The sequence below is a fragment of the Oryctolagus cuniculus genome, chromosome 7 (assembly GCF_964237555.1).
Source record: "Oryctolagus cuniculus chromosome 7, mOryCun1.1, whole genome shotgun sequence".
Taxonomy (NCBI): Eukaryota; Metazoa; Chordata; class Mammalia; order Lagomorpha; family Leporidae; genus Oryctolagus; species Oryctolagus cuniculus.
Window position 1 is genome coordinate 118,867,043 of NC_091438.1, and position 20,103 is coordinate 118,887,145.

Here is a 20,103-nt window from a genome sequence, read left to right on the forward strand (position 1 = left end):
CCAGGGCCAGTCTGGAGGTGTAGGGTGACCTTAACTGGGCCCCAGGCCCTCTTCCCCGGCTCAGCTGTGCAGCAGGAAGGGCCACTGCAAGGCCCGCTGGGTGTCAGGTGTGCCGTCCTCACGGTGGTTCTGAGCAGTGGGTGAGTTGTGTGCCACGTGCCCTGTGCTGGCCACAGGCGTGGCTGCCGCCGGTTCCTTGTGTGTGTGTGTGCCGCCGGGGCTGTGTATGTGTGGGCGTATCTGGCAGTGCTGGAAGATGTACGTGTGTGCAGTGTTGCCCCTGCTGCACCCTCACGGTGCCCGGCCCACTTCAGAAGTCCTGTCTCCTGCAGGCGCTCATGTGATGCCCACCCTGGGGCTGGGGGGCACCGTGGTGGGGTCCTGGGAAGGGAGACTGCAAGGGGAGGAAGGTAGGGTCCCTGCAGGGCTCCAGGACGGGCGCCTGCCTGCAGCAGGAGGTGTGTGTCTGTGTGTGTACGCATGTGTGCGTGCCTATATCTGTGCCTGCGTGTGTACATACATGCACGTGTGTACTTGTGCGCTCTGTCTAGGACTGGAACTGATGCTGCCTTAGTCCCTCCACTCGGCCCCCTCTTCCTGCAGGGCATTTGGGGTCTGGTGGGCAGGAGAGTCCTTCTGGGGACAAGGGTGGCTTCGGTGTGTGCGGTGGGTGCGTGTCTGAGCCCCTGAGCCCTACTGGATGGCGGGGGGGGGCACGCTCCGGGGACTGCTCGGCAGTCCTTGTGCCCACCTGGCAGAGGCCTGGGTTGGCGATGGGGACAGTGCCACCTTGTGGGGCTGTGGGGAGGGCTCTTGTGGCACCCCAGGGGAGCTTATGGCCGCTCTGAGGAGAAAGAACCAGGAGGAGCGTGGCCTGGGGGACTGGGCCCTGGGGGCCATGCACACCCTCTCTCCTGTCTGCTCCTTCCCCTCCTCTCCCTGCTGCCTTCCTGCCCACACCCAGCCCCACTGCCTTCAGCTGTTACCCTGGTTCATCCAGACCCCAGGCTGACCGCGGAGTCTGGTATGGGCTGGGGGATGAGGGAGAATGCTGGCCAGGGCCTGCAGCCAGGCCCCAGGTCCTGGGAATCCTCACTACGCCAGCCCACGAACACGTTGTTGTCCCGACCCCACACTGCTGGGACTTGGCTTCCACCTGCTCCTCGAAGGGCTCCGTCGGGGAGGCCAGCCGTGCCAGTGCAGGCCTCTCTACTCTGTCCCCATGGTGTGGCTGGTGGGGCCTCCCGCCTGGGCACCATGTGCCTCACCCCCAACCCCCAGGCTGAAGATAGCTCCTTAGCGTGGCCCCAAGCCCTGCGTGGCTGGCCCCACGGCTCCTGCAGCGACACCTTCGGCTGCTGCTTTTGCCCGTCTCTGCTCTGCTATGGCTTTTCTGTGCTCCATGGAGGATGATCATGTGTGTGCAGCGTGTGTGTACTTGGTGGTATTTGTGTGTGTGATGTGACCGTGTGGGTGGCTGAGTGATGTGTGTGCAGTGGCTGCATTAGTGCTTGTGAGTGCACAGTGGTTGTGATGAACATGTGTGATGGTTGTATGGCCTGCATGATGGTTGTTGTGCTATGTGGTTGTGATGTGTGTGTGCATGGCTGTGATGGTGGGTGTGACAGTTGTGATGGTGTGCGTATATGGGGTTGTGGCAGTCTTCCCATGGTGGTGGTGGTGGCGGTGATGGGTGTGATAGTTGTTGTGGTGTGTGTGTAGTTGTAGTGGTTGTGATGGTGCGTGAGGGGTTGTGATGATCTGTGTGCACTTGCAATGGTGTGTGTGAGTAGTTGTGATGGATGCGATGGTGCATGTGTGTGCTGGGGGGTGTGGTGGTGGTGTGTAGTAGGGACTGATAGGGACGCCAGGCCACTGGCCTCCACTTGCCCCACTTGCTCTGGAGAGCAGGGCCCCACACATGACTTTGTAACAGGGCTGCTGGGGCTTTGCCAAGTTGGGAGCTGGCTGCTCCGGGCAGAAGCAGCGGCTCGCGCTTCTCCTCGGTGCTGGCAGGTTTTCCTCTGCTCCCGAGGGCCTCCTCCTCTGCCGGGGGGAGGTGGCCCTGGCCAGTGCCCAGCTCCACTCTGCTCTGTGCCCCGTCTCAACCTCCTTTATGTCCCTGTCTCATCTGCGGGAATGAGAGCTATAGACCGAGTTCTTTCCGCTAATATCCCCCCACCCCCACCCCGGCTCTACCCTGCTGACTCACGGAGAGGAACAGAACCCCCGCCAGGTTCTCGGGCAGCATGCAGCCTGGGGGAGGCAGACACACAGATGATGACGTCAGGGACACCAGCACTGTGACGTGGGGGAGCCTGGAGGCCCCGACCCAACAGAATGGAGGCAAGAAAGGTTTCCCAGGAAAAATAATGCCCCGGCGTGGTTGTAGGATGTGACACGTGGGGCTGGAGGAGGGGTGGGGAAAAGGCCTAGGCAGCAGAGACCGCATGTGCAAAGGCCCAGAGGCACTGGGAAAGATGCCTGGCTCCTAAGGTGAACTGGAAGCATCAGAGACTGCCAGGGCGCTTGTGGGGTACTGTGGCCTGACATAGGGGTTGGGGAGGAGCCACGCCACAGGGGCCTGCCCAGGACGAGACCCTAGGGAGCTGGAACTTCATCCCAAGTTGCAGACAGCTGAGAAGGTACTGACAAAGTCAGACTGAGCTAAAAAAGTAACATACTGGGTTGAAATTCACATTAACCTTGAGCACTTCAGAATGACCAATGCAGTGGCATTGTGTGTGTCCACAATGTTGTCCAAGCAGCATCTCTAGTTCCAAAACATTTCCATCATCCCACAGTGAAACCCTCTCACTCGTCCGGAATCGCTCCCTCGCTCCCTCCCCCACGCCCTGGGGACCGCCACCTGCATTTGGCCCGTTACGGCTTTATCTGTTCCGGACACTTCACATCAGTAGACTCACACGACCGTCTACGCATGGCCTCTTCACTTAGTACGGCGAGTCTGAAGTTCACCGCCTACGCCATTCCTTTGTGTGCATGAATGACATTCCGCTGTTTGTTCCTCCATTCACGCCCTGGTGGACAGTGGCCGGTCAGGGTCACTCTTGCTCCATCTGTGTCCATGCAATGGTTTACAGGGGACACGCACGGACCAGGAAGATGAGCTGGGGGTGGCTCAGCGGTGCAGGCCTAGGGCAGGTGGTTGGAAGGGAAGGAAGCTAAAGGGAGGAGTGAGAAACGCCTCCCGAGTCTGTGGCTTGTAAATTCCATGGTGGCCTTGTCAGAGAAAATCAGAGCGGAATCGGAGTCTGGCTGGGACCTTGCAAGTCAGAGTTGCTTGCGGCCCCTTGAGGTGTGAGCGTGGAGCCGGGAGAAGGTGCAGGAGGGAGGTGGGGGCCCGGCATCATCAGCATGCAGCTGGCACAGTCAGGAGTGTGCTGGGGAGACAGGAAGGGCTGGGGCCGTCACACTGTGAACTCTGGAAGGCAGGTCCTCAGCGTCTTGCTCATCCCTTTGTCATCAGACCCAGGCACGGGGACCGATGCGTACAGTCCTTCCCATCCTGATTGGATGAACGACGAGGGGCCCCCAAAGCCAGAGTTAGGATGTCAGAAGCACAGGGAGGAGTGGGTTTCAAGAGCCGTCAGCTGGGGAAGCACGACAGCCTCGACTCCGGTGTGGGATTGAGGTCAGCACAGGTGGCCCAGCAGGTGAAGCCAGGTCAAGGAGGGTGCGGGGGTGAGGAGCCGGAGACAGGGCCAGACACGGGGCCCTGCAGAGCTCAGCTGCGAAGAGCAGAAGCCGGGGGCGGGGTGGGGTTGCCAATGGAGGCAGGCAGGGGTTTGATTGGTTTGTTTAGGATTTGGTGTTGAGGATGGGAGGGTTTGGGTGCGTTTTGATATTGCTGGGAAAAGTGAAGGAAGGGGGTGGGTGGGGACATTGATGTGGAGAACCCTCCTGTCATAGGGCCCTGGATGGCACCTCCATCCCAGAGAGCCCAGCAGGGGGCACACCTGCCGGGGGAGAGGGGAGCTGAGGGAGCCCATGGGATGCTTCTATTCCTTCATGGCCTGGGAGGCAAGGCCATGTGTTTGGAATACTGGAGGGGGTGGTGGGTTGGAGGGCTGAGGCCCGGGAGAAGCCGGGAGTGGGGGTGCTGGCCACAGTCAGGCGGCAGAGGGAGTGCCCTGTGGAGGGCTGGCTAGGAGCTGCCACTGGGACCAACCTGCTGCTCCAGGAACAGCTCGGTGAGTGGCATGAGGACAACAGCCGAGGCTGCTTCGCACTTCTGTGCCCCAGTGCCCAGCTGAGGCCTGGCACGGCCAGGAACCATGGCGCCCAGTGAGCGTCAGGCTTGCAGCCGGGGCAGTCTCAAGACCCTTGTGGGCAGCAGACAGTGAGCTGGGAGGCCTCCTCCACGTGGCTGGGCCCTGGCCCGGAGGCCTCATCTGGCTGAGAGGCCTTGGCTGATCCCCTCCCCTCCCAGGGAGGTGAACGGCGGCTGCTTGTGGAGATGAGCGGTGCCCACTTGGTGCTGCGACGAGGCCCTTGGCTCTGCAGGGGAAGGGCTCCTGCCTCGGGAGTGTGGACGGAGGTTTCAAGTGGCCCAGGGAAGGAGGTGGGTGCACAGGGTCAAGCTTCCAGCTGCTCTGCCAGGATTTTCAGGGCTCCGAGATGGTTTCTTTCCTCCCCACAGCTGAGATTTGCTGTAAGCACCAGGCAGGCACATGGGCTGGGAGCGGGGAAGGCACCTGGGAGAAGCTGGGAGGCACCAGGAGCACTGGAAACCGGGGTTGGCACTGCATCGATGGCTCAAAAAGACAGGTGCTCGTGCCCGCTTTGCCTCTCACTCACAGTCCTACCTTGGCCTCAGGCCTGAGCGTGTGCAGGGTCAGAGCCCTGCAGGGCTGGGTTAACCAGCAGGGCTCCTTCCCACCCAGCTGCTGATTCAGTCCCACCCCCAGGCCTGCACGGCTACCAAGCGCCCAGGTGCTGGCCTCTGACCGACCCTGGTTGTCCTGCCTGTCTCCTCCCAAGGGGTGCTGGGAGGCTCAAAGCAAAAAGCCATGTGAGTTAGGGCACTCCTGAGAGCTGACCGAACTCCCCACAGGAAAGGAAAAGATACTGAGGACCAGCGAGACGCAGCCCAGTCTCACAGTCAGTGTTCGGAATCTGGGAGGGGATGCTGGGTGGGAGGGCCGAGGCCTGGGAGAAGCCTGCAGCTGCTGCTGATGGCTTCAATTACCTCCCAAGCAGCCTCGAGCCCCCTGGCATGGGCCCCAGGCTGTTAGCAGCTTGTCTTTCAGATGAGGCAACACTACTTGGTGCTTGTAGCAGATGCTGGGAGTGTCCTGTGCCCCTTGCTGTTCCCCGTTCCTGTGCGTGCTGACCTGTGATTCTGCCCGAGGGTTTTCTCTGGCCTCAGCGCCTCTCAGGCCTGGCCTGCCTGCACGCAGGAAAGTACCAGGGAGCTAACACCCATTCCCCGACGGCAGACCCCAGTCAACGACCGCCAGATGCACACCCCGGCTCCCCGCCCCTTGGGGCACGTTCTGCGCTATTGTTCAGAAGTCCTTAGTGGAGTCGAGCCCTGGCTGAGTACAGCAGAAATCTGCTAACACATCCTGTGTTGGCTTCTTCCCCGCCCTGTCTCACCTTCAAACACTACTACAGGTGCTTTTCCTGATCACCTCTGAAACCACTTGTCTGAAATCCTTGTTTCCTTTCCTGGGGGAACCCGCCTTGGAGAGTATAATAAGAATGGTGCCTGCCATTCACTGAACACCTACTGTGTGCCAGGCATTGCACACATGCTCTCACGTGATTTCCATGACAACCCTTACTGGTGGTTGCTATCTCCCTGTGACCACTTGAGGTTGCTCAGGGTCAGAGAGGTGAGGCAGTCTGGCCAGGGATCCCCAATCCACCAGGGAGAGGGGGAGCATGTAGGTCAGACTCCTCTCTGCATCTGTTCCTTAAATGTTATTTATTTGAAAAACAGAGCAAGGGGTGGGGGGAGAGAGAGAGAGAGAGAAACAGTCTTCCATCTGCTGCTTTACCCCCCAAATACCCATAATAGCCAGGGCTGGGCCAAGCCAAGAACTAGGAACTCTGTTTGGGTTTCCCACATGGGTGGCAGGGACCCAAGTTCTTGAGCCATCAGCTCGTGCCTCCCAGGGGGCACATTTGCAGAGCGCTGGATGGGAGGCCGAGTGGAGGTGGCATCTCTGGTATGGGATGTGAGTGCCCCAGGGGCAGCCTAACCTGCTACAGCATGATGCCCAAGTCTGCAATACATTCAAGGGACCTGGGCATTCAGGCCTGGTCCTGTGACCCGTGGGTGGCCACGCCCAGAGAAAAGGTGGCGTGGACACCAGGATGTGACCCCTTTGGCCCCGACACTGTCCCCGTGGTAGACATCACCACCAGCAGCTGCAGTGGGATGACTTCCGAGGGCTGGTCCAGGATACTGATGGAGGAGGAGGCTGAGCTGGAGAGGAGACCTGCAATACCTCATGGTGACTGCAGCTGATAGGCTGGTTTGTGGCTATTCTTGCGGACTCCCAGGAAGAATTAGGGACCCCTGGAGATGGGTAAGTTCTTGCTTACGTAGGCAGGGGTTCAGGGTTACTGTCTTTTGGGTCAAAATTTTGTAACCCAGGCTTGGGAAGCCATAAAATATGAGGCTACATCTGACAACATTTCTACTGGGTTTCTGGGGACAGAAGATGGTCTTGGTGTATGGAAATGCAATGCTTTGCTTCTGGTTTAAGTTTCAAAGCAAGTCTCCATGCTGCACATCTTTGTTACAGGAGCAAGCAGTTGGGTCACGTGGTAGAGCAGCTCCCTTGATGGTACTCAGGGGCCCTCATCAGACGTCCCATTGCTGGGAGCTTTGAGAGCGTCTTCCTGCGTCTGGCCTCAGTCCCCTCATGTGTGACAAGCCAGGCGGCTGCACCGGCCCCAGGCTCTCTGAGGTCCCACGTTTGACAGGGCCCCTGGCTCTCCCTCAGTGCCACCTGGAAAAGCTAGGCAGATTCCTGCCCCAGCCGGGCCTGGACGCAGATCTGTAATTGAGCCTGCAGGGTCTCTGTGACAGGCAGAGCCCGTGAATCGCAGCCGGGGAAGCAGCCCAGGGAGACACAGTGTGCAGCTGCTCTTGCTCGTGCTCTGGGACAGCCTGTCCCTGGGGTTCACACGGAGAAGGCGGAGCTGCCACGGTCATTCCCCACGGTGCAGACACCCAATGGGCTGGAAGATAGGAGGCCCAGGAGTCGTGGTGGGGTGGTGCTTGCTCCTCAAAACCTGCAGACACAGACATGGACAACTTACACAAATTGGGGCTTGGACAGAAGGAACACACTGGCATGGAGGGGTCACACCCCCCTCTCCCCTCCTCTGGGTCCCTCCCTGGTTCTCAGACCAGAGCTTGGTGCACCCAGCACAGGCACCAGTAGAGAGCAGGCATCACTGAATACAAGTGGCAGAAAATAGTAATGACCTGGGCCAGGCCCTGTGCTTGTTACTCTGTTTCTATGATTTACTCCTACGTAAGCCCAGGAGCTACCCTGATGCTTGAGCCGAGAAGACACCTCCACAGCACCGGGTGTTAAAGAACTCGTCCAGGCTCACTTAGCTAATGACGAGTGGCTAAGGCAGGCTTCAAACCCAAGCCTGGGGTTTTGCTCCAGAGCCTGGGCTCTGAACCACGCCGGGAAATGACTGGTAGTGATGATGACAACAATGCAGACACCTGTCACAGGGACACGGGGGAATCAACAAAGGATGGGAGGAGTCGGCCAGGAGCCCTGGCAGAGGGAGCGTCAGGTACAGAGGAAGAAGCCCTTGCAAAGGCAGGTTTAGAAGGACTGCAGTGCAGAGGGCTGCGCTGGGAGATGACCCTGGGGCCAGGTCCCTGAGAGCCTCAAGCTAAGGTGCCAAGTGGAGGGGTACGGGCTCTAGCCAGTGGCCGAGGTTTTCAGCAGGGGCAGGGGCAGGGGCAGGCAGTGACATGGCGGGGTACCAGGCCCCTCCCAGTGGCCCTGTGGCCTTGGGCGCATCACTTCCCCTCTTAGGATCTCAATTTCTGTATCTGAAACGAAGTGATCTTTCCTACCTCACAGGGATGAGGCAAGGACTAATGAGACAATGGACAAAAAGGATTTTGTAGACTCCTGATTTTACAAATGCAAGATGGTGGGTGGGGTGGGAAGTGGCGGGCAGATCAAGTCAGCTTGTTTTACGTAGAGGCTCCCAGATTCACTCCAACTTCATTGCTACTACAAGCTGATATTTGCTATTGCCATCTGGCCTTCATTACATCACCTGAGGACACCCCAACTCTTCTGAATCGAAAGAAATTCTTTCTATTTCACAAGTGAACACACTGAGGCCCAGACAGGAGCCAGCCGCCCCAGGCCGGCAGCCCAGAGGGGCAGTAAAAGCAGAACCGTGTTACAGCTGCAGAGCTGTGCCCTGCCTCCTCTGCGTTTCACATAACCCTGTTCATATAGAGCAGTTGGTCTGAGCTGATGCCTACAAGTGGCAAACCATGGGCATACGGGGGCAAGGGGGCAGGCAAGGACTAGGCGCCATGGGGACTGTAACACCCGAAGTTGTCATTAACCTTGAAGGTCTACAGCAGGTCATAAATTCAAATTCTTCAACTGCATGATCAGTGTGTGCACCAAAAGCCCCATAGCGAGGAGTCCCGCCTACGGCCTGGTGTACGCATCTCAAGGCAACCTCCGGTTCTTCCTGTAGGGACAGCGTAGGCCCCAGCACTGACCTCAGAGTCACCCCTTCTGTAGCTCAACCCCAGCTCTGCTGCTGGAGGCTGACGGGTGCTGGAAAAGCCGCATCCTGGCTCTGAGCTTCAGTGTCCCGGAGGTAATACAAGGATCATACAGGGAACTTTGAAAAGGTCACAGAAAGTGAAATTAAAAGATAAGCTTATTTTGGTGCAAAAACAAAACCAAAACCAAAAAACCCTGAAATGCATACATACTTGTAACACCTACCTACAGGGATGTTGAGAGGATTAAATGAGACATTCCCAGACTCTGCAGGACACTCAAGGACCTGGTCACAGTGTGGTCTTGGGAAGGAGCACGGGGGCACAGGGAGGAAGACTGACTTTTTTGGGTAATCTTTTTTTTTAAAGGCTTATTTACTTATTTGTAAGGCAGAAAGTTACAGAGAGGTAGAGGCAGAACAAGAGAGAGGTCTTCCATTCGCTGGTTCACTTCCCAGATGGCCACAACAGCTAGAGCTGCGCTGATCCAAAGCCAGGAGCCAGGAGCTTCCTCCGGGTCTCCCACGCGGGTGCAGGGGCCCAAGGACTTGGGCCATCTTCTACTGCATTCCCGGGCCAAAAGAGAGAGCTGGATTGGAAGTGGAGTAGCTGGGACTCGAACCAGCACCCATATGGGATGCTGGCACTGCAGGTAGTGACTTTATCCACTATACCACAGGGCCAGCCCCAACCTTTGTTTTTTTAAGCAATGTGTATAGGGTTCTTTGTTCTAATTAATGGAATTTCAAGAATGAGAAATTGCTTGTAAAGCACTTAGGACAATCTTGGCACCTAATTAGACACAATATTATACTGATTTTTTAAAAAAGGTTTATTTGAAAGTCAGAGTTGCACACACACACACACACACACAGAGTGAGAGCGAGAGAGTGAGAGAGCGAGAGAGAGAGAGATTCCATCTGCTCATTCACTCCCCTAATGGCCGCAACAGCCAGGGCTAGGACAGGCTGAAGCCAGGAGCCAGGAGCTTCCTCTGGATCTTCCACGTGGGTGCAGAGATCCAAGCACTTGGGCCATCTTCTCCTGCTTTCCCAGGCACAGTAGGGAGCTGGAGCAGAAGTGGAGCAGCCAGGACAGGAACCAGCACTCATATGGAATGCTGGCATTGCAGGTGGAGGCTTAACCAGATATGCCACAACACTGGTCCCTATACAGTAACTTTTAAAGAACTCTGTGAGAAAGGACCCCTCCCAAAGCTAAATGCTCCTTGATGGAACTGAAGAGAAAGTAGGGAGCTGAAGACAAGTGGCCTTTCTCAGCCAGGGCACACCTGCCTTCCACTTGGCTCTGTGTTGGTGGAGCCCGGGCAGGAGCCAGAGAACCAGGGCATGGCAGCTTCAGTGCAGAGGGAGGCGGGCCCACCAGGAGGGCCGCACTGTCCGCCAGTCGCTGGTACAGCCTGTCTCTGTGGCCTATTGGCTCAGTCCCAGAGCCTCGTGGAGCCATCGGTTTTGCATGTATGGAATGAGGACAACACTAGTAGACAGTGTGCTGGGCTGCTGTGAGGGCTACACCAGGCAGCTGGGCAACAGAGCCCCCAGTCTCAGGTCCCACGAGGCCCCTCCGAGCAGCACCCCAAGCAAGAGAATGGCTCTGGACTGTGGCAGAGAGAATCTGAATGTAACTAATGGCGCTCTGCCTTGTCCCCTCGCAAGGAGGGGGTCGGTGTTTACACTTGTTCTACTTTGAGCAAAAGCAACTCCGACTGCTAAAAGCTGTGCTTCCCGGTGGGCTCCACACCATCTGCTGGCGCGTGCACCTGGATTAGCTGTGCTGCTGGGCTGCGTGCCCTCCAGGGGCCCAGCTGTGGAGTGGGGGATGGGTCCGGGCCCACCCTTGCATCCACACATTCATTCAGCGCATTTGCGCTGGGCCCTGTCCAGGCTATACCTGGTGCCGGGCACTGGAGAGACACGCAAGGTCGCTACTCCCAGGAAGTGTGTGCTTTGTGGGGAAGAAGCCAAAGAAGTAAGCAGAGGAACGGATAAGTGACTATGGTGAGTCCCGAAGTCCTGATGTGTCAGAGAGCGCCTTGGGTGGGCCTCGTTGGAGACAGTGGCGGTGGAACAACTCTCCCTGGGCCGGAAGGACAAGGAGGCCCCATGAGACCACCAGCGTGTGCTGGGCAAAGGGAAGAGCGGATGCAAACGCCCCAAGGACGGGGCACAGGCAGCGAGGCTGAGGGACAAAGCCCGGCGTGTCTGCAGACAACATGGAGACAGCGCCAGAGCGCAGGGTACTCGTGTCTGAAGCGCAGGCAAACAGGGTTTTATGCAGAGAGTGGTGGGAGCCACGGAGGGCTCTGAGCAGGGCAGCGGCAGGACTTGCCCCTGCGCTCACCGTGGCCACTGCTGCATGGGGAGAACTGATTATGGCAGGCGTGAGAGGCCCCCAAGGAGACCAGGTCCGAGGCTCCAGCAGGGGGACGAAGTGATTACTGAGCAGGGATACGCTGGGCAGTGGCAGTGAGACTGATAAAGTGTGTGAGGCCCTAGAACCGTCTCTAGCGTGTGGCAGCTGCTCACTGCAAGGTGGCCGGGGCTTGGAGCCCCCTCGGCCACATGGCCTCCCTACAGTAATACCTCTGACAAATACCAACATTGGATCAGCACAAGTACTGGCCTGGAGGCCGCTGTGGGCTGGCCTCCAGCATGCATCCCAAGGCCACGTGGGCTGCTCGCCTCCAGAGGACACTGCCACAGGCCGCGTGTGCTCTGGCTCGGATTTGCACCAGCCTTCGGGCTTCCCCAGAGTCTCACTCCGCGTCAGGCAGGACAGCGTGCGGTGCCTGCAGGGAGAGGGTCCGGCTTCCAAGCCAGGCGTAACCGTGGCTGAGGGAGGGTTTGGCTCCCGGTCCTGCCTGCTGTTCAAATTTGCTCATTCAGTGTTTGTCGAGCTCCTGGGCGGACCAGACTCCGCCGGGGATTCAGAGATGCACCTGACGCAGTCTGCCATGGAAGTCCCGTTTGGGTGGAGGGGAGAGCAGACACACTGGCCCGTGTGTAACACGTGCTCCGTATTTGTTGCTAACAAGCAGGGGCCCCCACAGTAAGCCCCTGGTATGTGGAGCCAGATTATTACTCAGGAGTTCCTTCGTCCTGAAATCCTTGAACTTCTCCAAGCATAGCTTCCCCGCCCCAGCATCCGGGGCCCCGCTTTGCTCGTCTCACGTGAGGCTACTCTTCCTCTTCCTATAGCTTGGCTACCGCCATTATCACACGATTTATTGTTCCCTCTTCTTAGACAGTCCTCAGCCTACGCAGTCGCACACACCCTCCCTTGGGCCTGGCTACCTGGTACCTGTTAAAGCCCAGTTAAAAAATCAGCATTTTGGGGTAAGCACTGTGGCGTAGCGGGTAAAGCTGCCGACTGCAGTGCCAGCATCCCATATGGGTGGCGGTTCGAGTCCTGGCTACTCCACTTCCAATCCAGCTCTCTGCTATGGCCTGGGAAAACAGTAGAAGATGGCCCAAGTGCTTGGGTCATTTGGGGAGTGAACCAGCATATGGAAGACCTCTCTCTCTCTCTCCTTCTCTCTCGGTGTAACTCTTTCAAATAAATAAATAAATCTTAAAAAATCAGCATCTGCAGAGCCTTTCCTGACTCCCTCCAGACTAGGCTCCTCCTCCACCCTGCACTGCGTGCCCCTTTCCTGTTCCTCTCTACCTGGGGCCTGGGACCTGCCACTGGGTGTGGCTCAGAGGAGCGGGTGGTCAGCCAGCACTGCCACTTGCGGGAGTGGGTACTGGTTTCTATGAGAGTTGCCATAACACAGGAGCACAGACTGAGTGCCTTAGGCCAAGAAATTTACTTCCTCACAGCTTTGGAGATCAGGATGTTGGCAGCTTTGGCTTCTCCCCAGACCTCTCTCTCTGGCTTGTGGCCGGCTGCGTTCCCGCTGTGTTTGTGTCTTTGCCTCTTGCGACCAGGCTGCCAGCCACACAGGATTCGAGTCTACCGACAGAACCTCTGTCAAGAAGCTATCTCCAGGGGCCAGCGCTGTGGCGCAGAGGGTTAACGCCCTGGCCTGAAACGCCGGCATCCCATATGGGCGCCGGTTTGAGACCAAGCTGCTCCACTTCTGATCCAGCTCTCTGCTACAGCCTGGGAAAGCAGTAGAAGATGGCCCAAGTCCTTGGGTCCCTGCACCCATGTGGGAGACCCAGAAGAAGCTCCTGGCTCCTGGCTTCAGATCAGAACAGCTCTGGCCATTGCGGGCAATCTCTCTCTGCCTCTCCTTCTCTGTGTAACTCTGACTTTCAAATAAATAAAATTAAATCTTTAAAAATAAAAAAACACACTACCTCCAAACAGGGCCTCATCCCTGGTACTGGGAGGTAGGACTTCAATGTGTGAATTTGGGGAGGGCCCAATTCAGCTCACAACAGGCTGTGAAGGGCAGCAGTGTCTGTGGCATCAGCGGGCAAGAGGCACAAGGGGGAGGCCAAACAAGCCGGCAGGTACTTGGCTGGCGAGCTCTTGAGCGCCAGGCCTCAGGCTAGATTTCAGCCATGAAGATCAAGCTGAGGAAGAGGAAAACTAACTCGCCACTTAGAGGGGCGAGAGCGCAGGGAAGGAGAACTCTTTGGGGCTGGGATAGGGGATATAAATATTGATCATGTTTATGAGATGTTCTCAATGGCTATTAGCTCCGAGCTCATTTTCCAACATAAATAAAAGAAGATAACCATTAAGGACTGAAGGTCTAAGAATAGGCAACAAAATACCTGGACTCTCATAAACAACAAACATTCACCCCCTTCTCCACCTCTGAGGCCATTTCAAGAAACATTCCCTTACTTGGAGGGGGAACTCACATGGGGAGAGGGGAAGCAGCTCCTCAAAGGCCGCGCGTCTAAGAGCAGGAAGCCGACTACTACCCTACTCACAGACAGCCACAGAGAGGTACAGAGGCAGAAATCTTGCCAATCACAGGACCTGTCAGGACCTGTTTCTCACCTGCCACTGTTATCTGTATATTTTCCTGATTAAAAAATAAGCAGTACATGAATTGTCTTCCCCGTGAAGACAAGAATCAGATCGCAGTGTATAAAATGCAGCAATGAGTTCACATGGACATAAATTATCTAACTAAGTGAGGGAGAGAGGGCAAATCCTCCGGAGAGAAGGTTCCAAATAGCTGAAGGAGGTCCCAGCTCTACTCTGCAGGAGGGGAGCCGTGGTGGGCCCCAGCCCGCCCAGCCCTTGTGCAGTCTGGATTTGACTTCTTTCCAAGGAATCAAGCACCGAGTGTGGACAGTAACTCACCATGGAAACGTACCTGTAAGCACCACCTTGACCAAGCATTGCTGGTGATTAGGTCAGGTGGTTACTGTGTGCTCACATATCCGGTATGACGTGAGGAGAAGGGTGCCTCACCTCCACTGTATTCTTCCCCAGAACCCATAATCCCAATTTAGTCAGAGGGAAATCCTCAAGCTCAAGTTTAGGGCCCGTCTACCAAGTACTTGTGGCCATGGGAAGAAAGAGTGAGACATGGTCATGGAGCAGGAGATCAGAGAGATGTGACGGCCAAGGCCAGCCAAGTCCTGGAACAGGAACAGGGCATTAGTGGGAACACTGCTGAAACCTGGCTAACAGGAATACATCAAGGGTGGGGTTTTAATTTTGACAAATGGACACTTTAAGGTATGATGTTAATAATAGTGAATAATAGTGGATACCAGATGTGGAGTATACAGGAATCCCACTTTTTGTAAGTCAAAAGTTATCACAAAACGTTTAGATAAGGAGAGAATGACTCTCCCCCCACCAAAAAAAAAAAAAACAAACAAAAAAAAAAAAAAAACAAAAAAAAAAACAAACCAATAACACCTTTCTCTTCTAAAACCTCTCTCTAAATTGGACATATATCTGTACATATCTTTTCCTTTTTCCCCACTATGGAAACAGCATTTTCCTTGCATAAATGGTTCATATTATACATATGGTACTGCAACTTCCTTTTCTTTTTCATTTAAAAGTATGTTTCCACGTCAGTACCTACAGATCTCCACTATCGAATATAGTAGCCACACGTGTGGCTATAAGCACTTGAAAATACAGACAGGTCAAACTAAGATGTATTATAAAATAAACACAGAGACAAGTACTCTCCCCCTAAAGAATATAGAGGGGAGTGTTTGTTGTAGCACTGTAGGTTACGCCACTGTTTGAGATGTCTGCATCCCACATGGTCTGCCTGTGATCAAGTCTCACCTCTGCTGCTGATCCAGCTTCCTGCTAATGCACCTGGAAGGCAGCAGGTGAGAGCTCAAGTACTTGGGTCCCTGCCACCACACAGGAGACCTGGATGGAGAGCTCGGCTTTGGGGTGGTCCAGCCCTGGCTGCGGAGGGCATATCCAACCAGCAATGGGAGATCTCCATCTCTGCTACTTTGCCTTTCAAATAAATTTTTAAATGAATAAACATTAAACTATATTAAATATCTCAGTAATTTTCATATTGATTACATGTTGACATGGTAACACTTTTCAGTATATTTGGCTCAAAATATATTATTAAAAATTCATTTATGTTTCTTTTTACTTTTTTTAAGATTTATTTATTTGAAAGGTAGAGTTACAGAGAGGTAGAGGGAGAGGGAGAGGGAGAGAGAGAGAAAGAAAAAAAAGTCTTCCATTCACTGGTTCACTCCCCAAATGGCCACCATGGCTAGAGCTGGGCCAATCCAAAGCTAGGAGCCTGGAGCTTCTTCTGGGTCTCCCACGCAGGTGCAGGGGTTCAAGGACTTGGGTTATCTTCTACTACTTTCCCAGGCAATAGCAGAGAGCTGGATTGGAAGTGGAGCAGCTGGGTCTCAAACCAGTGTTCACATGGGATGCCGGCACTGCAAGTGGTGTCTTTACCCACTGCACCACACTGCCAGCTCCTCTTTTTACTTTTAATGTGGCTCTTAAGTTTAAAATTACATATGTGATGTGGATTATATTTCTATTGGCCAATGCTGTTACACAGCCTAAATTTACTTTTTTTTTTTTTTTTTGCTACACAGTATTCCAGAATCTGGATACATTACAATTTCTTTATTCATTCTTTTTTTCTAATGTACATTTAGACTGTTTCTGAAGTTTTACTATTATCAACCATGTTGTAATTAAAATCTTTGTACATGTCTGCTTTGTATACACATAAAAAAAAGTAAACAGTAGCATATGAAACAAATCAAAAGCATGAAGCCTATTACCATCAGCAGACCATGTAGTTCATTTTTTTTTTTTTTTTTTTTGACAGGCATAGTGGACAGTGAGAGAGAGAGAGATAGTGGGAAAGGTCTTCCTTTACTGTTGGTTCACCCTCCAATGGCCGCCGCGGCTGGCGCGCTGCGGCCAGCGCACCGCGCTGATCCGATGGCAGGAGCCAGGTACTTATCCTGGTCTCCTATGGGGTGCAGGGCCCAAGCACTTGGGCCATCCTCCACTACACTCCCTGGCCACAGCAGAGAGCTGGCCTGGAAGAGGGGCAACCGGGACAGAATCCTGCGCCCTGACCGGAAACCACTGTCTTGACCCCTCAAGGTCAAGATTGCTTCCCAAAAGGTTAAGTTAATGGCTCTATGACGTCCACACTCTCAGAATATCAAGGTACACAGGTCCCTTCCCAAGCAGGAGCTCACACATGGTCAAACTTTTTGAGGTTTGAGTGCCAATAAGCTAATGAGCTCAAAGGCAAAGGCAGGAACCCACCCCAAGGTCTGGACTACGAAAACTACTGACATTCACAGAAGTAAGGTTCCAAAGAAGACTGTCAACACAGCATCCCTCGTGGACAGCACAAACATAAATTCAGGGGAAACACCTGTGGCATCTCAAACACTATGTAGTTTGGTATTCTCTTGAATAAAAGCAAACTTTTAAAAGATTTCTAAGACTGAGCCGGCGCCGTGGCTCAATAGGCTAATCCTCCACCTTGCGGCGCCGGCACACCGGGTTCTAGTCCCGGTTGGGGCGCCGGATTCTGTCCCGGTTGCCCCTCTTCCAGGCCAGCTCTCTGCTATGGCCAGGGAGTGCAGTGGAGGATGGCCCAGGTGCTTGGGCCCTGCACCCCATGGGAGACCAGGAAAAGCACCTGGCTCCTGGCTCCTGCCAGGATCAGCGCGGTGCGCCGGCTGCAGCGGCGGCCATTGGAGGGTGAACCAACGGCAAAGGAAGTCCTTTCTCTCTCTGTCTCTCTCTCTCACTGTCCACTCTGCCTGTCAAAAAAAAAAAAAAAAAAAAAAAAAAAAAGATTTCTAAGACAGAATGATGAAAAATAATGTGGTAAGCTGGCGCCGCGGCTCAGTAGGCTAATCCTCCGCCGGCACACTGGGTTCTAGTCCCGGTCGGGGCACAGGATTCTGTCCCGGTTGCCCCTCTTCCAGTCCAGCTCTCTGCTGTGGCCCGGGAGTACAGTAGAGGATGGCCCAAGTGCTTGGGCCCTGCACCCCATGGAAGACCAGGGGAAGCACCTGGCTCCTGCCTTTGGATAGGCGTGGTGCGCCGGCCGTGGCGGCCATTGGAGGGTGAACCAATGGCAAAGGAAGACCTTTCTCTCTGTCTCTCTCTCTCACTGTCCACTCTGCCTGTCAAAATAATAATAATAATAATAATAATAATAATAATAATGTGGTAAATGATTATATTATCAGCTTCCTTGTAATGAAATCCTATCAAATACACAGCATTAAAAAGTAATCAAAGGGGCTAGCACTGTGGCGTAGCGGGTAAAGCCGATGCCTGGAGTGCCAGCATCCCATATGGGCACCGGTTCGAGTCCCAACTGCTCCAGTTCTGATCCAGCTCTCTGCTTTGGCCTGGGAAAGCAGTAGAAGATGGCCCAAGTCCTCAGGCCCCTGCACTCATGTGTGTTTTCCTAATGGTGGGAGTGGGGTACAGAATCATTTGTCTTTTTTTTCCTTAAGATTTATTTATTTATTTATTTACTTACTTACTTATTTGAAAGGCAGAGTTAGAGAGAAAGAAAGAGCAAGGGAAATCTTCCATCTGCTGGTTCACTCCCCAAATAGCAACGGCCAGGGCTGGGCTAGGCTGAAGCCAAGAGAAAGGAACTCCATCTTGATCTTCCCAGGTGTGTTAGCACGGAGCTGGAGAGGAAGCAGAGCAGTGAGGACTCAAACCAGTGCTCATGTGGGATGCTGGTGCTGCAGGCTGCAGCTTAACCTACTGCACCACAACACACGTCCCAAGACTCACTTATTTATTTAACAAACAGATTTCCCACCTGCTGGTTCTCATTTGTCTTTTACTTTGGAGAGAATGTCCCTCGCATATCTGAGTCCACTGGCCCCTAAAAAATGTTACTGGTCTATCAGGCCCCTGAATTTTCACGGGGTTTCCTCACCCTCTCAGGAAAGCACGTGTCTCATTCAGGCTTCTAAGATACTTGCTGTTTCTCGCTCCTTTGGCCCAGAGTACGCTGCAGCAGTGAGATGTTCTGCACAATGCCTAGGCAGCACGGACCTCTTCACACCGTATTGTGAGAGGGCAAGGGAGCCAGCCCTAGGCAGCACGGGGAACGTACTCAGCCTGTTGCAAGCAAATGCAAACTGTTTCTGACTTTCCTTTCTGGCAGGGGAGGGAAAGGAATTCATTCACATCAATAGCAACATACACGTTCCTGAGAACATGCTGACACACTCGAGAAAGATGCCGCATTGGCACAGCTGCCCCAGGAACTACTGCTCGGTGGATTCTGCTGTAATCCCCTTTCAGGATCCTACTAGTTTCCGTGGGGAGCAGACCAATGACTGAAAAAGAGGCCTATGAGGGGCCGGCGCTGTGGCGCAGCAGGTTAGCGCCCTGGCTTGAAGTGCCGGCATCCTATATGGGTGCCGGTTCGAGACCTGGCTCCTCCACTTCCAATCCAGCTCTCTGCTATGGCCTGGGAAAGCAGTAGAAGATGGCCCAAGTCCTTGGGCCCCTGCACCCTGTGGGAGACCCAGAAAAGCTCCTGGCTTTGGATCGGCGCAGCTCTAGCCATTGTGGTTATTTGGGGAGTGAACCATCAGATGGAAGACCTCACTCTCTCTGCCTCTCCTCTCTCTGTAACTTTCAAATAAATAAATAAATCTTAAAAAAAGAGGGCTACAGGACCCCCTTGCCCCCGAATCCTTTAGGTCTTGAAGGATGGCATGAATCCTTTGCCATTTTCCCGATTACCAGCAAGGCTGAACATCTTTTAATGTTTACTGGCTTTCTGATTTCCTTTCCTTTGAATTCCTGTTAGTCATAATGCTTATTGTCTGTCTCCTTCACTAGACTGGAAGCTCCCTGAGGCCAGAGACGGCCTTACTTATCCCTGTGACCCTTGTACTTGGCACGTAGGAACTCGGAACATGCACACTGAATGAGTGACTTTCACAAGATGGAAAAACAGCACTTGAATGGGTACCACAGTCTTCTTGGCTCTTGAAACTGGTCTCCTCTGCTTACGGGTGAGTCTATCCCTGACAGCATCATGTCATTTTGGTTGATTTAAAAGAAAACACAATGTCATTCGATCAAACGGTCTTTCCTTTGAAATCATGGCAGTGTTACTTAAACTAATCGAAGCTCCCAAATCCTTGTTTTCTGGATGGACTCCCTTTGACGGCAAGACTGGGCAGTAACAAACTGAGCCCTCACCCCATCGAGCTGTGATAAACGCATCCAAAACACATTACAAATCTCATAGTGAGGCCCTGGGGCCTGAGGCAGCAGCAAAAGCAAACCAAGGTTGACAGGCACAAGTTTAAGAACATTATATTCTATAAATGAAAAAAGGCCAGCTGCCTGTTCCTTCACCAATAAACACAGTAAATGCATTATCTGGGCCTCCTGCCATTTTTCAAATCTGGAACTCTTTAATGATACCTGTTCGGGTAACTCTAAACTTCATTTGTCAAAGAAGAAAAAAAAAAAAACCACAAACCCACACACTTTAATTTACTGACTCTCAAGTGTTTCTTTGCTTTCCTTTAAATTGTTTTTTTTTTAATGTTTCAAACTTTTTTAGGTATCTGTACAAGAACATTCTCATGCTTCTGAAACACACGTCTTTAATTTTTTTAAAGATTTATTTATTTATTTGAAAGGCAGAGTTAGAGAGAGGAAGAGGCAGAGAGGAAGAGAGAGGTCTTCCATCCACTGGTTCACTCCCCAGATGGCTGCAATGGCTGACACCATGCTGATCCGAAGCCAGGAGCCAGGAGCAAGAAGCCCCTCCCACACAGGTGCAGGGGCCCAAGGACTTGGGCCATCTTCTACTGTTTTCCCAGGCCATAGCAGAGAGCTGGATCGGAAGTGGAGCAGCCAGGACTCGA

At 53.8% G+C, this 20,103-nt stretch overlaps 1 protein-coding gene across 3 annotated transcripts in view; it reads right to left on the minus strand.

The window, feature by feature from the left end:
- Window positions 1–5,936: 5,936 nt before the first annotated feature.
- The window catches only part of TCEANC2 (transcription elongation factor A N-terminal and central domain containing 2), a 75,489-nt gene continuing 61,322 nt past the window's right edge, over window positions 5,937–20,103 (minus strand). Inside the window, exons 5-6 of one of the 3 annotated variants that reach the window (XR_011390696.1) lie at window positions 17,734–17,886; window positions 5,937–7,272 (exon numbers count right to left, since the gene is read on the minus strand). Coding sequence is in view for 1 of the 3 variants with exons in the window: in XM_070078464.1 (XP_069934565.1) it covers window positions 17,794–17,886 (93 nt within the window). In the remaining 2 variants the exon portion in view is untranslated. Of the gene's footprint in view, window positions 7,273–14,233; window positions 14,332–17,688; window positions 17,887–20,103 lie in introns of those variants that run through there. The other 2 variants (XR_007924063.2, XM_070078464.1) reach the window with 2 other exon arrangements.